Genomic DNA, 16,145 nt, shown 5'->3' with positions numbered 1-16,145 from the left:
AGCTCAAGCCCAAAGAGGTTTCTGATCCTGGATCTGCCTTCCCTGTTCTTGTTCTTAGATCTCCTTGCAGACTCTCTGCAGGGGAGAGGCAGAGCGTACAGCCTAACCTGGCAGAGGTGAGATCCAGCCTGATCAAGCTTCTTGCCCTGGCTCTGCCCTCCTTGTCCTCTCTCGTCCTCCTTTCTTTTCTTGCTTTTAGCGTAGGTATGATGGTGAGGTGAGAGTTGCCATGAAGGTTCCAGAGTGCTGGACCTTGCTGTTGAGCCTCCCCTGGTTGTTGTGGGCCTAACTTGAGGAATCTATCTTCATGTCTGGGTAGAGGGAGACAGTAAAGACTGTGTGGTATGTTAAGTAACTTACAGTGAGCATAAATATTTGGATAAGTGCATAATGGGGTTGCATTCTTCACAGAGTGCTTATTCTTTTCATTAGAACACAAAACCTTGGGTTTGTTTTAAAGTCCTGTAGGCACATATTTGCTATGGCTAAGATGTATCTTTAAACGTGCGTCAGTTCATATGTTGGTCACACAGACACAGAAGGAACAAGCTACAAACAAAACTATCCCCATCAAGTGTTTTTTTTTGCAACAACACACCTACTTACATGTGGACAATGAGCAACTTCATAAATGACCAAGAATCTTATCCCAACAAATCCAGTGGTCGCTCTACTTTTGCCTCTGATTTGGTCCCTACCTACCCTTGGTGGCTAACAGATACGCAGTTTGTGTGTAAAAATGAGCTTATGACTATAAAACACAACAATAACAATGAGAGAGTTATCTTTGGCTTTATGGTCAAAAGCTTTTTTATTAATTCACATATTGTAAATCAACTTTTAACCTGAATCAACGAATGCCAGATGGAAAACTGTTTTCATATTTATTTTGCTGTCAACATATACACTACCGTTCAAAAGTTTGGGGTCACTTAGAAATGTCCTTATTTTTGAAAGAAAAGCACTGTTTTTTTCAATGAAGATAACATTAAATTAATCAGAAATACACTGTATACTGTACATTGTTAATGTGGTAAATGACTATTCTAGCTGCAAACGTCTGGTTTTTAATGGAATATCTACATAGGTGTATAGAGGCCCATTTCCAGCAACCATCACTCCAGTGTTCCAATGATACATTTGGCCTTTCTTTGAGCTAGTTGAGTATCTGGAGCATCACATTTGTGGGTTCGATTATACTCTCAAAAGGGCCAGAAAAAGAGAACTTTCATATGAAACTCCACAGTCTATTCTTGTTCTTAGAAATGAAGGCTATTCCATGCGAGAAATTGCCAAGAAACTGAACATTTCCTACAACGGTGTGAACTACTCCCTTCAGAGAACAGCACAAACAGGCTCTAACCAGAGTAGAAAGAGAAGTGAGAGGCCGCGGTGCACAACTGAGCAAGAAGACAAGTACAGTAGAGTCTCTAGTTTTAGAAATAGACGCCTCACAGGTCCTGAACTGGCAGCTTCATTAAATGGTTCCCGCAAAACGCCAGTGTCAACGTCTACAGTGAAGAGACTCCGGGATGCTGGTCTTCTAGGCAGAGTGGCAAAGGAAAAGCCATATCTGAGACTGACCAATAAAAGGAAAAGATTAATATGGGTAAAAGAACACAGACGTTGGACAGAGGAAGATTGGAAAAAAGTGTTATGGACGGACGAATCAAAGTTTGAGGTGTTTGGATCACACAGAAGAAGATTAGTGAGATGCAGAACAAGTGAAAAGATGCTGGAAGAGTGCCTGACGCCATCTGTTAAGCATGGTGGAGGTCGTGTGATGGTCTGGGGTTGCTTTGGTGCAGGTAAAGTGGGAGATTTGTACAAGATAAAAGGGATTTTGAATAATGAAGGCTATCACTCAATTTTGCAACGCCATGCCATACCCTGTGGACAGCGCTTGATTGGAGCCAATTTCCTCCTACAACAGGACAATGACCCAAAGCACACCTCCAGATTATGCAAGAACTATTTAGGGAAGAAGCAGGCAGCTGGTATTCTATCTGTAATGGAGTGGACAGAGCAGTCACCAGATCTCAACCCCATTGAGCTGTTGTGGGAGCAGCTTGACCGTATGGTACGCAAGAAGTGTCCATCAAGCCAATCCAACTTGTGGGAGGTGCTTCAGGAAGCGTGGGGTGATATTTCTTCAGATTCCCTCAACAAATAAACAGCTAGAATGCCAAAGGTCTGCAATGTTGTAATTGCTGCAAAGGGAGCATTCTTTGATGAAAGCAAAGTTTGAAGGACAAAATTATTATTTCAACTAAAAATCATTATTTCTAACATTCTCAATGTCTTGACTATATTTTCTATTCATTTTGTAACTCATTTAATAAATAAAGTGAGAGTTTCATGGAAAACACAAAATTGTATGGATGACCCCAAACTTTTGAACGGTAGTGTATTTTTTGGTGTGAATCATTAGATAATCTTAATCCTATTATTTATGTTTTCACTTTAAGACATACACTGAAATTGGAATAATGACTTTCCATCTTAAAAACACCCAAACATTAAAGATGCTGTCTGAAAACTAAAAGGCAAGCACTGGTAATTGCTAGGGTATAAGGCTAAGATCCACATACCTGTATTATAGTCTCTATCTATCTGCTCGTGTCAAGTCACAGCAGGTAATAGCACTTCACATTTACCTGACAGGCACTAAACGGGGCTGATGGGAGCTGCAGCGTTCCCATCCTCTGTGTAATTTACTTGTGTAAATCCTCATTTTGCTTTAGGTGGGATCCCAGCAGTGCTGTCTCAAGGAAGATTAGCAGTGAGGCCAGGAATCCCATGAGAGCATCACAACTGATTAAACCTACAACTCTTATCTGTCCGGTAGAGCAGATCCATGATAGCCCACTGCCTGCTGCTCACTATCAATGTCTACTGTAGATTAACCAACAGGAGCATCTGCAGCCTTTTAGTCGGATTAGACCCACGAAGACGAGCAGTGACCCATATTTACAGCTGTGAATTAGCAGAATGATTACTATAACCTTAAAACCTGACGCTAAGAGTCGTGGTGGAGGATTTCATTTTCTACTTTTTTTTGTTTTAGGTTTTTTATTTTTTACACATTTTATTCTTTTACTGAGAGAGAAAGGACAGTGAGTAAGAAGCTTGGAAGAGAGAGAGAGAGTAGACATGACATGCAGCAAAGGGGCCGCAGGTTGGGGTCAAACACGGGCCATCTGCTTTGAGGACTGTAGCCTCTGAAAATGGGCCATGCGGTCTAACGGCTAAGCTAACCGGTGCCTCCATTGTCAACTTCTTTGCTTGGAAAGGGCAGACATTTATCTTTATCTTTGCATTTATCTTTGACTTGTGTAGAAATCAGAACATTTAGCGATATTAAGCACATTAAGAAGGCAAGTAATTATTCAAATGAACTCTTGACACGGCTCATGTTAATTAGAAACCATTCCAGGAGACCACTTCATGAAGCAGACTGAGAGAATACCAAGAGTGTGCAAAGCTGTCATGAAGGAAAAAGGGGGCTACTTTACAGAATCTAAAATATAAAACATATTCTGCTTTGTTTAACACTTTTTTGTTCATTCAATAATTCCATATATGTTCTTTCATAGTGTTGATGTCTTCAGTATTAATCTACAGTGTTTACAATAATTACAATAAATACAAACCCTTGAAAGAGATGTTTCCAAACTTTTGACTGGTAGTGTATGAAACGCTCATTCGGAGTTATTTATTTATATTTTTGGGCTTTTACATCTTTAATTCGAGAGGACAGTACAGTGAATAGAGCAGGAAACTGAGAGAGAGAGTGGGGAAAATACATGTGGGGAAGGGGCGCAGAGCTGAATCCGGGGCCGCCTTCTATTTGGACACGCAATTTAACCACAAGGCTAAATCCACTCATTCTAAATTAACGAAACAAAATGATATTCAGGTGATTAAACACTGATTTAAAAACATAAATATTATACTCAGTCTCTAACAAGTCTGTTCTGCTAGATGCCGCTAAGTTTTACATACTGTACCTTTTAAATAGAGAGGGGTACAGAAGTAAGATCTAAGTTTTTCTAGCACCCCTTTGTCCCCTTTCGTTTTCAAAAAATGAGAACGAAAGCAAGGTGCAGTGAGGGGTCCGAAACTCTGAAACCATTTGCCCAAGGAGATCAGGTCTGCTGAGTCAGTGAGCACTTTTAAATATTTCTGAAAACATACATTTATTGTAGAGCATTTTCTGATTTTACTGAATTTAATTTAGTTACGTTTTATTTTATTTTAACCGTTTTAAGACATATATTTTAAAATAATTGTATTCCTTTAGAGTTCTTTTATGGGGAATTTTATGACTTTTAAAATATGTTTTATTTCTTTATCTTGACTTGTGGGATTTTATGTACTGCCTTTTTTATTTTGCTGCCCATGTGAAGCACTTTGTAACTTTGTTTTTGGAAAGTGCTTTACAAATAAAATTATTATTATTATTATTATTATTATTATTATTACTTTCATTATTATTATTATTATTATTATTAATATTATTATTATTATTATTATTATTATTATTTATGAATGAGAGTATATTCCAGTGCTGCTAATACAATGGTTAGCGATTTCACATCAGTAATGGAGCAAAGAGATGGATAACACACTGAAGTAAGAATGTGGATGTCTATTGACTTAGCACGATTTGTCTCAAACATCAGATGGATGTTTATTGTGGGAATGACTTGAGCTTGTTTTCTTCTGTACGCCTGCACCCTGCCCCTGTTTTTCTAACCACCTGCCTCTTCTTATCGCTTCATCTGCTCCCTATATCTGCTGCATTTCTAAAAAGGTGACAAACAGGAAACCTGCTGACTGAATTGTATAACCTTCTGCCCTAGAAAATTCAGCTCGTGTTACAACACTGTCTGTGCTGCTGCTGTCGCTTCAAACATTTATATGATTAAACTTCACCAGGAGACATATCAAAGAAGTATCAGTTCATGACACTTCTCTCTTTACCTGATCTGTGACGTGACTTTGTTGAGGTTGATACAAGCTGTCAGTGTTGCATCAAGTAATGCGAGTGAGTCAGAAGTCATAGTTACAAAAATATTTATTGAAATTGTATAAAAATAGTTTCTAACATAATTTACAATTCTAACTTGAACGGATGAAAAAAACAACAATCCAAGCTGCAATCATTGAAACCAGAAGAGTTCTCTCAGTCACACATCTCTGTCACACACAAATACATTCACACACACACTCTCACACACACACACATGCATCCAACATTCAGATTCCACTTGCTCCCACAGCAGACGACAGTGTAACAAAACCAGTTACCATCAGTAGACGTTCAATGTTTACATACATTAACATGGAAGTGCTCTCAGGTCTATTTACATGATATTTACAAGACATACACAAACATAGACACACACATCTGCTCTGTTTTAAAATTTCAAGCCATAATAAATATGGTCATAAGATTCATCTCGTCTTTGTCTTTCTGTTTAAATAATCTGTGGGCCCTTCAGTGACTGTGGAATGAAATACATTAAGTACAGCCGAAATTCTCTCATAAATAAATAAATAAATTCTGTGCTCCATGAGTGTGAGAAAGAAATCACAGCAATAATAAATATCATTATTATTATTATTTACAATTCTCGTCTCAGTCAAATTTTAAGACCTGTGTGAGGCACTGTTTGAACGTAAAAAAAAAATGGAGGCGAAGAGCAGAGGATGTCGTATTTCGGTATGGTTAGGTTTGCATTGTGGTGTGCGTTCATGTAGATGTGAACCAGCGGTTGCCGAAGCCTCGTGTTTGTGTACAGTACACAACACGAGGAGAGGAGGAAGCGGAGGTTGTAGCGTACGTAGAGGTGGTAGTAAAAGAGTGAGGTAAGTCCAGTGTTTTTATGATCTGTTTGCACAGGTTGCTGCCAGAGCTCTGAGGTTGTCTGGTTGCTAATGACATTGGAGGAGTAGTGATAGTAGTGGTTGTAAAATGGCATAGGCTTTACTGATCTAGGCCCATGAGAGGAAAAACAGCAAAAGTATAAAGCCGAGTACAGAGTAAGGAGCAGATAAAGGCCGTCTTTAAGTGGAGCCTTTCTGCTTTTATAAATTCAAGTATTCTCAGGTTCCCCAACAATCTCACAGAAGGCACATCTTTAAAATCCTCTCTGCTGACGCCTCTGCTCGTCCCTCAGAGAGAAAACAGAGGGAGAGCAGAGTACGGCGTTACAGCATGAGGTTACATAACTCAGTGTCCACTTCCCATTCAGAAGAATAGAAAGCACATGTACTGTGTTTGCTCGTCGCAGGTGTCCGCGACTTCAGAGCCATGCCCTCCAGCAGACTAGTCAACACCCATCGTCTTCATCAGAGTCCACTGAGGATGACGTTCTGACGGACGCGGTGTTGGGATAATCAAGTAGCTGTGGTTTGGAGGTTGGAGAGGTTCCAGCCTTGCAGGTTGAAACCAAGTTGTGATGATTTGTTTCAGCTTCATCTGCATTCAGTCCTTTTCACCTTTCCCACTTCAGCAACAGGACTGCAGGTCAGCCCTCCCTCCTTTCTGTTTCAAGTCTGTTACATAAGTCTTTTGTAATAGTCTCAGTGCAGGCCAGTTCAGACCAGATCAGCCCGGACAGAGCTGTTTTTGCATCCATCACCGAGCCACAGCGACAGGAGTGGGTGTGAAGGCTGTTGGCTCGTGGCCGATGCTGTGAAGTCTGATCTCTGTGGTGGTCTTCTCCGTCTGCACCGTGGAGGGGACTACAGAGGAGGATGTGCTTTGCATCCACGAGTGGTTGATGATGTCCTCAAAGGATGGACGGTCTGACGGCCGCAGAGACAGACACCACTTGATCAGCTGCTGGCATTCTGAAAGAGGAGGAGGAGGAGGATGAGCATAAGTAACATGTCTAGAGCTCTAAACTGAGTATGACAAATCAAAATAACGTAAACAAATGTGTTGCAGAGTTATTTACCTGCTGAGATTCTTCTCCTGAAGAGGACCTGTGCTCTCAAGATCTCCTCGTCTTGTTCAAATGGGATGTCCCCACACACCATGTCGTACAGCAGGACACCCAGGGACCAAACTGTAGCAGAGCGTCCATTATACCGATGATACTTGATCCACTCTGGAGGGCTGTACACTCTTGTGCCTATCAGAGGAGAGGACAGAAAAGAGAAATGCCTGATTAAAAACAATGCAACACAACATTTCACTTCAACTTGACATAACCTCTCAAAACTGATTATTACTAATTATTGTATTCTTAAATAAATGTGTAACAAAGTGTAAATTAATCAGCTGAGCAATGTTTCTAAAGTGATTCTCTGGTCTCAGGTGCCAGGGAGCGTGACAGGCAGTGAGAGGGAGAGGTGTGTGTGTTTGGGTGAGGGAGGGGGAGCAGACATGTGACATTGTTTACAAACTTTGAGTTGTAAAAATGCCCCTCTCAACCTATGGGGGGCGCCAAAGCAAAGCCAATAAGTGCTCAGCGTGTGTTATGAGGCTGCTGTGGGGGATGTCAGATAAGACACGACCCAGGATTCTTACTGGTGAAGTGAAAATCCCCATGAGGTGAAATATTTCTAACTATATTTTGAATAAATGTCAGAGTTTGAGGTGTGTTTTGATATTTTTTTTAGATACATAAGAGTGTGTTGTGCTCACCATCAAAGTCTGTGTATATGGTGTCCTTCAGCAGAGCTCCAGACCCGAAGTCTATGAGCTTCATCTCCCCGGTGCGGAGGTCAATGAGGATGTTCTCATCCTTGATGTCCCGGTGCACCACCCCGCAGTTGTGGCAGTGCCGCACGGCCTCCAGCACCTGGCGGAAGAAGCTCCGAGCAAGCTCCTCCGGTAAGGCACCTCTCTCTGTGATGAAGTCAAACAGGTCTTTCACGTTTTCTGGTCTCTCCATCACAATGATGAAGCTGTCCGGTCGCTCAAACCAGTCCAGCATTTTGATGACACCCCGGAAGCCTGTGCTGACCTTCTTCAGGAGCACAATCTCGATGGGGACCCTGGAGCCATTAGGCTGAAGAGAGACATAAACATTAATATTTTTGATGCAAACTATTTTAATAAAAGAAAGTGTTGTATAAATTTTGAATAGTGTGTTAAAAGTCACTAAAATGTGTTTCTTACCAGCTCCCCCCACTCGGAGACTCTGTCCTTGGCAACATGCTTCACAGCAACCTAAAAAGATAAACAAGAGCCGTGTCACTTTAGGGGTATCACAACACCAGCATATATGAAGCAAAGGGTTAAAAGTGTAAATATCTTTGAGTGAAAACATGTTAAAAATACTAACCGGAGCTCCGTCAGAGATCCTGGTGCCAGAGTAGACTGTGCCAAAGCCCCCGCTGCCCAGCAAGGCTCCAACCTGATACAGCTTCTCTAACGGCTCCCTCTCCTTCACTGTGGGGCAGAAACACAAAGGCCGTTAGTACCACAGAGGAGACTATACAACACTTTAATAACATAAATCACATTCATATGACTAATGTGTCGTTTAATAAGTAAAGTAAAGGTTAAAAGGAATGATTAAGTAGTATGAGCACGGACAGGGGCGTCACCAGGAATTCTGGCCTCCCTGAAAAGATATCTCAGTGGGCCCTTCACCACAGCCAACCCTACAAAATATAACATTGCTGCTATAATACTGGTTTATTTGCATTAAACATAAATATATGCTTGAATCTATCCTGGTTAACTGACTCCAATCTAAGCTACACATCAATATTATTATTTTTTTTTTACAATTTCTCCAAATGTAAATCCACAATATTGACCTTCAGACTGTCCACGTCTTTAAACAAGATTATTTGAAGCCAAGTGACTTGTTGAATAACAACAAGGGGGCGTTATTTGGTATAATCTAACCTCATGAAGTAAAATAAAACTCCAAAAACCTACAGATTACTTTCAATCAGATTCAGCCACATGAAAATATGACAATTCCCCACTTTAGGCATAAGATACAGAAATTCCAGAAAGGAATTCTGAATTTTTTTTTTATTTATTCAAAACATTTTAGTTATCTTTTTGCAGTTCTAACAAAAGAAAAGAAAAGAAAAGCGTATAGTAGAAAAGACATTTTATTTAGTCAGTCCCACTTCCCCCCACTACGACGCCCCTGAGCGCGGACTGAGTCCCGGTAAGCGGTCTGCCAGAAGAAGAGGAGGAAGAGGAAGACTAAACACCCACAAACAGCTGACATAAACAATCCCCTCATGTGCAATATTTATAACTGTGCAATAATATTCATATCAAGTGCAATACCGGGAAACTGTGAAAACTGTTCATATACTGTGCAATATCCTAAACCCACATACCGCCTCTCCCCACCTGACTGTATATATTTGACATGTGTTTTATATTATTATTACTGTATTTATATTGTCTTTTATACATATTTTCTACCTGTTTTTATTTTATTTGTATTTATCTCATGCACCTTCAGGAGCAGCGCTTCTAATTTCATTGCGCACCTGACAATGACAAATAAAGGCTATTCTATTCTATTCTAAGAAGAAGGAGAAGAAGGAGCAGGAGGAGGAGGGCGTCTAACCTTGATGAACTTGGTGCTGGATCTTCGCAGGCATGTCTACGGTGGAGATGTGGGCCAGAGAATTCAGCTTCGACAGCAGCATTCCTCTAAAGGTATCCACCACAGGTCAGGGACGGGTCTTCTTCGTCTTCTGGCTTAAAAGAGAGATTTAATTCCGATAATGGGACTCCTCTCCGGTGTAAAGTCCGCGTTGGAGGAGCAACAGAAAAGCAGTCCAGATCCTTTCATCCAGAGTCTTTGTGTTCCAGGAAATAATAAATAAAGCCCCGAAACTTTGTTGAATATGTGAGCTCACGTTAAAAACTCACGCGTCCTCAATGTTTTGTAAACAGCTGAGTAGATCCACGGTATAAACAGACGCACAGACCAAAGCCTCCGTGTGTCACCGGCTCTTTGGAAACACGAAGCTGGGGGGAGGACGGTTTATAAGGCAGTAGTAAGAGGGCGGGGACAACGCGCTCAGACGTCAACGCGCCCCCGCCTTCTTCCGGCCTCTAAACCAATAGGAGCGCACGTACGCATTCCAATGATGGTGTCAATCAAGGAATGAAAATAAAGCCAACCCCGAGCCAGACACAGACGTGGCGGGAATAAAAACGCGCTAAAAAGGGGGGAGTCTAAGCTCACTATTATGAATACAAGGTGGAGGGAAATGCAAATTCAAAGCCAAGTCCCCCCTCTCTGTCTCCTTCTTCCGCGGGAAACTGAGTCAGGGGATAGAAGATATGAATAGACTTATTATTCACATGATTATAAATACACAAGTTCAATGAGTTTCAGGAACTACTTCTATGTACACTACCGTGGAAAAGTTTAGAAACACCTCATTCAAGGGTTTGTATTTATTTTAATTATTGTAAACACTGTAGATTAATACTGAAGGCATCAACACTATGAAAGAACAAATACGGAATTATTGAATGACCAAAAAAGTGTTAAACAAAGCAGAATATGTTTTATATTTTAGATTCTGTAAAGTAGCCCCCTTTTTCCTTCATGACAGCTTTGCACACTCTTGGAATTCTCTCAGTCTGCTTCATGAAGTGGTCTCCTGGAATGGTTTCTAATTAACATGAGCCTTGTCAAGAGTTCATTTGTAGAATGACTTGCCTTCTTAATGTGTTTGAGACCATCAGTTGTGTTGTTCAGAGGTAGGGTTAGTACACAACGGATAGCCCTATTTGACTACTGTTGTAATCCAGATTATGGCGAAAGTAGATTATTTCATAGTTTGGATGTCTTCAGTATTAATCTACAATGTTGAAAATAATCAAAATAAATAAAAACCATTGAGTGAGAAGGTGTGTCCAAACTTTTGACTGGTAGTGTAGTTCTGTTTTTGTTTTTTCTGAGGTTATAGTCTTGTTGTGTTGATGAAGTGATACTTCCTGTGTTTTCTTGTTGTTCACTTTTCTCTTCACTTCATTCCTAGTGTGCCTGCATATGAGAAAGTAAACAGACAGTTCCTTTTATTAGCACTGACTCTTCCACATGCCTTAATAAAGACATTTTACCTAAGAGACAAGCAGGGCCCAGAGGCTACAACCTGAGAGCAGTTCATCAATTGCATTCCTCCTTTTCTGACCCCTGCCATTTACCTGATTAATTTCACATTAAACACAGAGGTTTATTGGCTGAAGTGAAGTCCAGGACTATGGTCTTTATTTGAGTTGCCTGACAATGCCTCTCAACTGGCTGCGCATCAAAGCGAGCTGGGGAGAATAGGCACATTCCACTCATTCTTTCAAATTGGGTGGCCGCGTTTGCAGCCGTTCACAGGATGTGGGAAACTAGAGATAAAAAGACTTCCATTTACCCCCTCCTCCTCTCTCTCTCTCTCTCCGCTCCTCCCCTCTCCGCCCTGCTTTTCCCGCGCATGTTATTGTCTGAAAAGCATGCTCTCTGTTCCCCCCTCCCCTGCCTAAGTTATGTTTTGCTTTCTTTTGAAATGGCATGGGAAGTTGTAAATGCTGATTTTAAACTGTGTGAAATGTGAGCGTTTCTCTGTTAAACTAGAGGACAGAGGACTTAAAGAAAAGCAACATTAGTTCAACTTTTAGTACTTTGAAAGCTGCAGCAGGCCTTCAGTTTAAAAAGAGAATTTAAGTTAATTTGAAACAAACTTTTTAAAAGTTATATACTTTATAAAAATGCATTCATGTTCAATGGGATCTGCCAACAAAATGAAAGCGAACCAGAACTACAACATTATAGTCATGAAGAACTTCCAAACAAACTTAGTAGACTATTTCGTAACCTATTTGCATGCTCCTGTGTCTGACTGAGAGGAGAATGACAGCACAGGAGTGTTTCTACATGCTCTCGGGACGCCCAGGGCAAATTCCTTTAATACCACAGATATGTTTGAAGACAATATGCAAATCTGGTGCTGCACTACGTAAATCCTGACTGAGCAGAGTGCCAACATCAATCAGTACATTTGAGAATGTGAGTTAAAATAATACAAAAGATTAGCACACTGGGGCAAAAGGCAAGCAGACCCTGTTTTTCTAGTTTGAAAGTGAGTCACTTTTTATGGGTTCCCTTATTGCTCTACATTTGCTGCAGATTATTTCTAAGATGTTGTTAAGCTACTGTAGTAACACTATAGCAATAACAGTAATCCATGCATGAGTGGTTTTCAAGTGTCCTGAAAGGTTCAGAGAGGAGTGTGAGTCCATGCTCAGTCAGGGGCATTGGAGAGGTGTGTGAAAGCAGAGAGGTCCGCAGCGATGAGTGTGACAGTGACCGCAGGCCTATGAAATGCCACCAGTGAGCGCATCGCTCGGGGGCTGCAGATATCCCGGCCTGCATGATCAGCAAGGCTCAAATGACAGCCATCTAACCTCATCTGTCAGAAGGACAGATTATTAGTTGCACTGCTCGCTTTGGGGGCCAGCTGCTCAGTCCAATCTCTGGAAGTCTCATTTCCCCCGCAGGAGGGGAGGGCAACAGGTTCTTACTGTAGAGCATGTGCACCCCAGTTTTTATTTCAGAGTCGTGCATGCAGCCTAAGATCAGAGGGGCTTTTGTCACAGTCACTCAAGTTTTTTGGTCCTACTCTTCTTTAAGCCCTGCACAGCTCACTGACACTTCAGAGGCTTCAAAGGACAATAGCAGGGAAGCAAAAGATTTGGCTTACATAATGCTTCTATGATATACTTCCTCTTTCTTGATAAATAGAAACCCTGCCCACAGGAAAGTTTCACAACTCAACATTATATTTTATCATGCACAATACAATGCTAAGTAACTAAATTTGCAATGTTTTAAATTCACTTTTTTTGCTTGTTAATTTTTGTTTTTTTTAATATGGGACAACCTGATGTGACTCTGGTAACAAAAGCAAATATTCTTATTATGTGCAAGCCATTATGTATCAAATAAAGAGTGAGTATGTTTCACTAAATGTAAAGTGTTTGTCATTTTAAAGATATTGATGCATGCTCCTGTAGGACTATGCCCATTTACAGGCTCATTAACTCAGACTGTTCTGTCAATAACCTCCTTATAACTGCATGATAGCAATTATGAAAATGTTTAAGTGTTTTGATCTTAATATTTTTCGGAGCCGTTCAGGTCCTCTTGAATTTTGCCAATGCCCTGAATGATTGTTGAGAGTGTCTTTTAGTTTGAAATCTCTTTGTGCTCATAAAGAGTTGTGCATTGTGACTTTAACTCATCTGATCCACCTGTTAACACCTCATGTGCACTTCATACTTTGTCTGTTTTGTGCAATTTTATGTCTTCATTGATGTTGCAAAATGAAGCTTCCTATAAACTCTGTTATCTGCTTGACCCCTCAGCACTCCCTTGACCTGCTACTCCACCTCCTTTCATCACACAGTTATGACACCTCCAATGTCACATATTAACCAAGCACACATTGTCTTCTCTAGAGATGATTCACTGTCTCCTGTGTTGCCTCAAAGCTCTGCTGAAGTCTCTTTCTGCTGTCTTTTAGCTTTTCTAGCATTTCTTTTCTGGCTTCCTGTATGTCATAACAGGCTCTTACACCTCTCTGCACTTAAAACACTTCTTCATCCATCATGATGGCTGGCCAATCACCTCTCTAGCTGTCCTCAGATCCCACCTGCCGCCATTCTGTAAGTGGCAGGAAAAGTAATTATGGAGACAAGTGTGGGCTTGCACGGGGTGTTAGATGGCTCTGGGTACCCCCAATGGATTGAACAATGGATGGTGAAAGGCACATGGCCTCTGTGGTCACTCACATGCAGGCGTGGAATAATGATACAAAAGGATTTATGGTTACAGGATATTTTGTTTTATCTGCTCTACAACAAGCCTTGTAATAATTCCTAATAACTCGTCTAGTTTTAGTTTTTTATTATTAATTTGAACTGTTTATTTTATTTGTATTTATTTATTCATTTATTTTCTAATGTATCTACTCTGTTCTATTGATATATTTAGCTTTCATTTTATTTTCAACTCTTATCCTTACCCTTTTTAATTTATTTATTTTAACTATCTATATTCTGAATATTATTCTGATGCTTTAAAGCTGGGGTTGGTAGTCAGATTTAGATCCACTTTTTGTTATAATGGTTAAATTATCTTCATGTCGCGATGACATCAATACATGATGTGTTCTTAAAAAAGAGTGAAAAAAAAGCCGCTATCTACAGCTGGAGTTATCCAGGGAAAACACCAACCAATCCCTGCCATCAGGAGCCAAATTATGAAACCAATCAAATCCCGTCCTGCCGTTCTGCCCGCCTCCTGCGCGTACATTTCATGTTTGTGTTTTTAACTTTCACTGTGAGAATGTTTTGGTGTTTTCTTACCGCTGAGTGAGACATGAGTTGATGTAGTGCAAAACAAAAAAGATGTGCTAAGGACCGGTTTTGAATCAGTCACCATCATATGGTCGCGAATCAGCGGCGCTCGTGCATGTGAGAAGGGGCGATGTTTTGGAGGAGCTCCAAAGGGAGGGGGGGAGGGGTTAGACGGAGTCCTACATTCTCCTACAAATTCATGCTAGTTTTCTGTGACTACCAACCCTTGCTTTAACTTAGTTTAATTACACATATTTTATTGTTGTCTGTGTGCATTAGTCTCTATTCTAAAATCCATCTCTGTTTTTTAATATGTCTTGCCATCATTTTATTTCTGCTTCTTTCTTTTTTGTAATCACTGTAAAGCACTTTGGGTTGAATTTGACTTGTATGAAAGGTGCTGTATAAATAAAGCTTGATTGATTGATAGTTGGTTTGAATAAAGGCGCACATGTCTGTCTATAAAATGCACACTGTGGTGACTGTTCTATGTTTGTGAACTTACTCTTTAATTTTCCTCATTATCAGTTGTGTAATATATTCTACAATTCCTTGTCATTTGTGACATTTGAATTAAAGCACATGATTGAACTGCATATGTGTAAATATTTCCAACCAGAAGATAATTGCTTTCAACTGCAATGATGGTGTTGGAGATAAATAATGTAGGAGGGTGTGAACGACGTAAAGCTTTTTTGCACCGTTTCATTGCCGTAATTAGACTTCATGCATGCTTCACGCATCCTTAACAACAAATGCATGGACTTTTAATAGAAATATGGTCGAGAAAATTGGCTACTGTCTTCATAATGAAGCTTTTATGTCTCTGGAAAGGTTATTTCTCACAGGCGTAATAAATGGAACCATTAAGCCATCATCTCCTCCAGCGTCAATATTAAATCACTCAGAGCGCCCTAAAAGTCATCAGTGGGCTCTTCACTGACAGCACATCAGCCTGGACATGTGACGGGCAGTGTGGTCTGCAGCAGTGGAATGAAGCCAGGTGTCTCATGCTGTTGTGTGTGTCTTGACAGTAACTGACAAAGATAACCCCATAATTAGAGGAGGGTCGTAACTCTGCCCTGCAGCTCAGCAGGAGGAGCCGCCTCGCTCCTCTCAGGCAAACAAAGCCTGCCCATGTCAGTTATGTTGATTGGCTTGCCAGACAAATGAGCCTGTCAGGGTTAGCATTTCTTATTACTTTTGATGCATTGATCAGTGCTCATAATCATGAAGACATGTCACAAATCACATTAACCTGCCCTGGTCTTGATTTTTCGTGATTTTGCATTCGAGTAATCTCTGATTGTTACCTCGTGGACCATCTCAGCGCTGATGTCGCTCAATAAACATGCCTGAGGAGAAAGTTATAGGTGGCAGCTGCCCTATCTGAGCGCATGGGATAGAAGTCTCTAACCCGACCTCCCCTGATGATAAACACTTAAACATACACATACACAAATAAACACAAAAGCTGAAACATTATCTGCCACACTTCCAAATTAGCTGCGAAGGCTTTTTCACTCTCCCCATATAAGGAAAGCCTCAGCATGTGTGAAAGTTTGTGTGTGTTGGGGGACTGAGGGGGTATATTAGGGAGGGTGAATTATTTTTAGAGGTGCTTTAAAGGATGCAGGGGTTAGCTGTGTGGTGGGTAGCCTCCGGTGTGGTCTGACCTCTCCTCAGGTAGCCTCTTAACCCCTCCTCTCCTCTGGTCCCAAGAGGTTTCGACCAGTGGGGGCCATGAGAAAAGGCACCACTGGACATCAAAGGCCGGGGCCTA

General features: G+C 40.9%; 1 protein-coding gene across 1 annotated transcript; it reads right to left on the bottom strand.

Moving 5' to 3' along the window:
• Positions 1-5,062: 5,062 nt before the first annotated feature.
• pim1 (Pim-1 proto-oncogene, serine/threonine kinase) lies at positions 5,063-9,969 on the bottom strand. Its single transcript, XM_034696457.1, has 6 exons — positions 9,564-9,969; positions 8,304-8,410; positions 8,138-8,188; positions 7,661-8,027; positions 6,969-7,145; positions 5,063-6,861 (listed from the first exon to the last, which is right to left on the bottom strand). Exons 1-6 carry the CDS (start codon positions 9,643-9,645, stop codon positions 6,647-6,649), a joined length of 999 nt encoding a protein of 332 aa, XP_034552348.1. The 5' UTR covers positions 9,646-9,969; the 3' UTR covers positions 5,063-6,646.
• Between the last annotated feature and the right edge of the window lie 6,176 nt (positions 9,970-16,145).

Source organism: Notolabrus celidotus, chromosome 11 (genome assembly GCF_009762535.1).
Source record: "Notolabrus celidotus isolate fNotCel1 chromosome 11, fNotCel1.pri, whole genome shotgun sequence".
Taxonomy (NCBI): Eukaryota; Metazoa; Chordata; class Actinopteri; order Labriformes; family Labridae; genus Notolabrus; species Notolabrus celidotus.
Note: the sequence above shows the minus strand (reverse complement) of the source record. Positions and strands in the feature narration are given on the sequence as shown.

Bases quoted from the DNA above. Each gene is read 5' to 3' on its own strand.
- pim1 (XM_034696457.1), bottom strand. From the start codon at position 9,645: ATGCTGCTGTCGAAGCTGAATTCTCTGGCCCACATCTCCACCGTAGAC. The intron at 8,028-8,137 runs GTAAGAAACACA...GTCTCTCTTCAG, and splicing joins TCTCCGAGTGGGGGGAGCTG to CCTAATGGCTCCAGGGTCCC. The intron at 7,146-7,660 runs GTGAGCACAACA...CTCCTCTGATAG, and splicing joins CATATACACAGACTTTGATG to GCACAAGAGTGTACAGCCCT.